The 4,555-nt window shown below is 32.3% G+C and overlaps 1 protein-coding gene across 1 annotated transcript; it reads right to left on the bottom strand.

Moving 5' to 3' along the window:
* Positions 1-366: 366 nt before the first annotated feature.
* On the bottom strand, positions 367-3,894 carry ALDH3F1 (aldehyde dehydrogenase 3F1). Its single transcript, XM_047291477.2, has 10 exons — positions 3,647-3,894; positions 3,436-3,504; positions 3,054-3,150; positions 2,071-2,277; positions 1,783-1,907; positions 1,596-1,700; positions 1,343-1,515; positions 1,166-1,256; positions 927-1,076; positions 367-839 (listed from the first exon to the last, which is right to left on the bottom strand). The coding sequence occupies exons 1-10, from the start codon at positions 3,824-3,826 to the stop codon at positions 585-587; spliced, it is 1,452 nt and encodes a 483-aa protein (XP_047147433.1). The 5' UTR covers positions 3,827-3,894; the 3' UTR covers positions 367-584.
* Positions 3,895-4,555: the final 661 nt, after the last annotated feature.

The raw sequence follows: 4,555 nt of genomic DNA, 5'->3' as shown, positions 1-4,555 counted from the left end.
CAGAATAACCACGAACAGTATCGAATACGTTGAGTCAAATCGAAGTGTGGTACAAGTAGAGGAGCTGAGTAAAGCTTGCTCATAGCACAATGTTTATGTTACACTCTCCTTACCAGAAATAAACACGTAAGAAGCAATGATGTGTCTTGTCCCAAACAGATTTCTTGGAACTCTCACTCCCATGCATTCAAGTATTTTCTACTTTGAATATATTAACATTTTAATTCATTAATACATGTTTTTAATCTATATTTAGAAAACAATTTTTTTATTCTTGAAAAAGTGACTTCATTTAGAAAAGTTTTACTTTGTTGAAAACACTCAACAAAAAGTTTTATGCATTGAGAAACACTTCTTACATTATACTAATACATCAATACTATCATAATTCATGGATTGATATAATCACGTTGAAGATGACTATTCCTTTCTTACATCTTATTTTGTAAAAAAGAAACTTATTTAAGAGAATTTGAGCGTTGGAAGTAGAAACATTGTGTTACAAGCAAGAAAATAAGAGAGACACAGAGGTTCGCTTATTATAATGCGAAGTTGTGGTAGTAAGAACCTGAGGTTGTATAGATCTAGTTGTATTTTTTGAAGCCGAGTTTGAAGGCTAACATGTGCAGTAATAGTCCAAAGTAGTTGAGCCTGTAGGCGAGTTTGAGAAACTCTAGCTTGAACTGACTCCAAGGAGGGTACCTTGGCTCGATTTCAAGGAACAGGTTTCTATGCATTACTGCCTTTTCATGGCTGAAACTGTCAAAGGAGTACTTCCCATGGTACCTTCCAAAACCACTCTGTCCAACACCTCCAAATGGTAGCGTATCACATAAAAACTGCACAAACAAAGTATTAATTACCCGATTCCTTTGCATTATGATTTTCTTGATAAAAAGGAAAAGTAAGTTAGCAGAAAGCAGTACTTGAACCAAGGTGTCATTAAATATGACACTTCCTGAGGATGTTTCTGATATAATTTTTCTCTTGAAAGTTTCATCTTTGGTGAAAGCATAAATGGCAAGAGGTTTCGGTTTTGCATTGATAAATTCAATGCTTTCTTGAATTTTATTCAGCTGCACAGATGCCCAGTTCAAGAGTTGAATGAGACAACGACAAAATATATTCGGGAACTCAAAACATGAAATGGGATTGCCATGCTCACTGTGATTATAGGAAGCAATGGACCAAATATTTCTTCTGTCATTATCTGAGAATCTAGTGGAGGGTCTAGCAAGATTGTAGGCTCGATGAACCTAAAAAAGTTGTAAGAAACTGCTCAATTGAAAGAAAACTGATCAACAACTTCCACTTCTATTTCCCAGAAGCTGGTAGAACTTACAGGTTTTCTTCATCGATAAAACCACCGTGAACGATGGAGGCAGCAACAAGAGGTTCTTTGAGAAGATTGCGTATTCTCTGAAAGTGATGCTTGTTTACTATTCTGGAAATTACTTTTGACTCCACCGGGTTTTCACCATAAAATCTTTTGATTATCTTCTTTAATAGCTCTATCTAGAAGAAAACCAGCAGCTTTCTATCACAAGAAAAATAAAAATAAAGAAAAAGTAGCAGTTGGTGATTGTGATGAATACCAGAGAATATGATAAATGATCCTCAACAAGCAAATAGTCTATTCCTATGCAAGCTTGTCCACTGCAAGGTCCCCACTTTCCTCCTATAATTCTTTTGACTGCCAACTTGATTCCATAGTGTGCAGAGGAAAGCAAACCATATCAGATATTGAAATTGAATGAATGTGGCAAGCATGATAGCTCATACCTTAAATTCTGAAGGATTGGGAAGGGAATCAAGTATGGCAGGGCATTTTCCACCCAACTCTAGAGTAACAGGTGTTAAATTCTTTGCAGCAGCAGACATGACCATGCTTCCAACACTTGGACTTCCTGAAAATTTCATACACCAAGAAGAAACCAGTTTGTAGTTGTCTTTGTAGGATTACATTGTTATTTTGGTGTTGGATTGTTGAAAATTTCAGTACTGGTTTTACAGCAAGCTTACTTTAGAGAGAAAATTTTCTAAATACTGGGTTGGTATGGAAAACAATACCAGTGAAGAAGATTTTGTCCCATTTTTGCTGCAGTAGTTGTTCACAAACATTTGATCCACCCTCAATCACCTTGATGGCCTTAGAGTCCAAATACCGAGGAATGGTATTGGCAAGGAAAGAAGAGCAAGCTGGAGCTTGCTCTGAAGGTTTTATCAGTACAACATTTCCAGCAGATATTGCCCCAATTAATGGATCCAATGACAGCACTGCATAAATATATGTATATATTAACACTTATTTGTTAAGTTTAAAATACCATAGTATGATATGAAGCATTGCTGAACTTATAGTGTTACACAAAATTCTTACGAGTTAAAAACTTTCTTAATAGACAAAATATTATTTGTCGTTCTGTAATCTGTAATCAAAAGAAAACCATCATTTTTAGACCTTGAAAGTTTAAAATGTTCATACATTAGTTCTAAAAGAAATGAAAATTAAAAAAAAAAAGTGTTTATGTTATTATTTTAATCTTTGAATTTAACTTCTTCTCATCACTTTAATTCTTATAAAATATTTCTATTGTCAGTGATATCACATTAGTATTTGAATTTAGAACGAAATTAGAAGATGTATAGTTGAAGAATTCTCTAGCAAATATACATGTTTTATATAAACAAATTTATATTTGATTTATAGATGTGAAATTCGACCATAATTTAGTTTCAGAAGAAAAAATTGATCTATAAATATAAGATGTGGGAGAATTGAGTCCAACTAGACCATTTAATAAAAAATTGGTTTATGAAACTTTTAATTTAATGTAAAATTAAGAATTAAATATGGTTGTAGTTTTTATACTTTCATGTAAAATTAAAATTTATCTATTTTTCAAACTAATATATTTTGATTTTAAAAGTTTATGAATAGTGTATGGGAACTGGTTCATAAATAACTCTGAAACTAAAGGTAAGGATTAAATATATTTGTTATATACATAGAGAGAGAAAAGATGGGTTTGTCAGGAATTTGTAGGACTCACTGATTGGGAAGTTCCAAGAAGAAAATATGAGCACCACACCTAAGGGTTCTGAAAATACTTGTCCTTTAGCTGGAAAGAAGAGCAAAGGAATATCACTCTGCAACGATCGATCAAAGAAAATGTTAATGGCTAATGTTCAATGAATAGATTATCAGATTAATAAAACATACTCAATCCCTTGAGAAATACAAAATATGAAGATCATATCATGTTTTTCATCATTATATTTACTTCTAGATCAGGTCTGCATAAAGATTTCAATACCTTGATGATGTCGTACAATTCTGATCATATGCAACTGTCAAACTAATCAACAGAAAGCGAAAAGTGCTCAAAGTGAAAGGGATAAATAATAAGAAAAAAAGAGAATGGGATAATCTACCTTTTTAGGAGCCATCCATTTCTCAACACAGCTCAAAGATTTGTTGACTGATTTTTCTACTCCTCCAACCTAATCAATCAATCAGTGAAGGACCCAGCAACATGTTCAAAGAGTAAAATTGAAAAAAAATAACAGAAAAATAGATCAAGTTGTAATTATTAAGATTCAGATGATTAAAATAACAGAAAAAAGTTATGGTATTTAATTAAACCTCATCACGGTAAGCCTCAACAGGGTGCTTTCCAAGATCTAGATGAAGGGCTTTGAATATAGCATCTTCGTTTTCATGAATAAGGTCTAAGATACCTGTGAGCTGGTTTTTCCTCCATGTTACACTTCTGGTTTTTTCAGTCTTGAAGTATTCCCTCAACTGTCCTACTATCTCTTCCATTTCTCTAACGATTGAGTTTTCTTCAAGTACCACCGAAATTGTGTTGAATTTATTGCTTTTTTGTTAATTTATTTTTCTCAACGCTATGGACACCAACTTTCATAGTCTATAGTTGGGTGACTTCATTAAATGCTACGTACTCTATGTTGTTGAGATACCTAACCAAGTTCTGTTTTTTTGGTAGTAATAAATCCACACTTTCAAACCGAGAGTTGATGGACGTTACAGAAAAGTTTTGGTTTACGAAAAAAATGATTATTGTTTGTACTAAGTTCATTTTCAACTTCAAAGTCGATAGATGTTGAATAAAGTTTTGGAAACAGAGGAATTCTTATTCTATAGTACAAGACAGCAAAAACATATAACATAGTATTTACCATTTCTTATCAGTTAAATATTTTAAAAATAAAATTAAATAACAAAAGTAAACTTAATGAATAAAAAATGAAAATTAAAAAAAAAAATTGTTTAGAATTTTATTTTATAAATTTGTGTTTTTTATTTAGGGTTGTGAAATTAAATTTATTTTTAGAACGATTAATATTTTTAAAATTTGTAATCTTTTTGTCAAAAACCAAAGAAACCAAGGAGAGACTCCTCAAAGGAATTCTTAAAGACGGCATATGTTTTTCCCACTTTCAACGAGCATCAACGTCTTCTCCCACACTGTATCATTCCACTATTTCTAAGAAGACTGATCTTGTTAAGCTCTGGCATGCTCGCATGGGT

This window comes from Vigna umbellata, chromosome 1 (genome assembly GCF_029865625.1).
Source record: "Vigna umbellata cultivar VRB3 chromosome 1, Vumbellata_1.0, whole genome shotgun sequence".
Classification (NCBI taxonomy): domain Eukaryota; kingdom Viridiplantae; phylum Streptophyta; class Magnoliopsida; order Fabales; family Fabaceae; genus Vigna; species Vigna umbellata.
The sequence above is the reverse complement of the archived record's forward strand: the minus strand, read 5'-3'. Positions and strand labels throughout refer to the sequence as shown.

Bases quoted from the DNA above. Each gene is read 5' to 3' on its own strand.
- ALDH3F1 (XM_047291477.2), bottom strand. From the start codon at position 3,826: ATGGAAGAGATAGTAGGACAGTTGAGGGAATACTTCAAGACTGAAAAA. The intron at 2,278-3,053 runs GTGAGTCCTACA...ATATTTATGCAG, and splicing joins TTCTTGGAACTTCCCAATCA to TGCTGTCATTGGATCCATTA. The intron at 1,908-2,070 runs GTATTGTTTTCC...TGAAATTTTCAG, and splicing joins GGACAAAATCTTCTTCACTG to GAAGTCCAAGTGTTGGAAGC.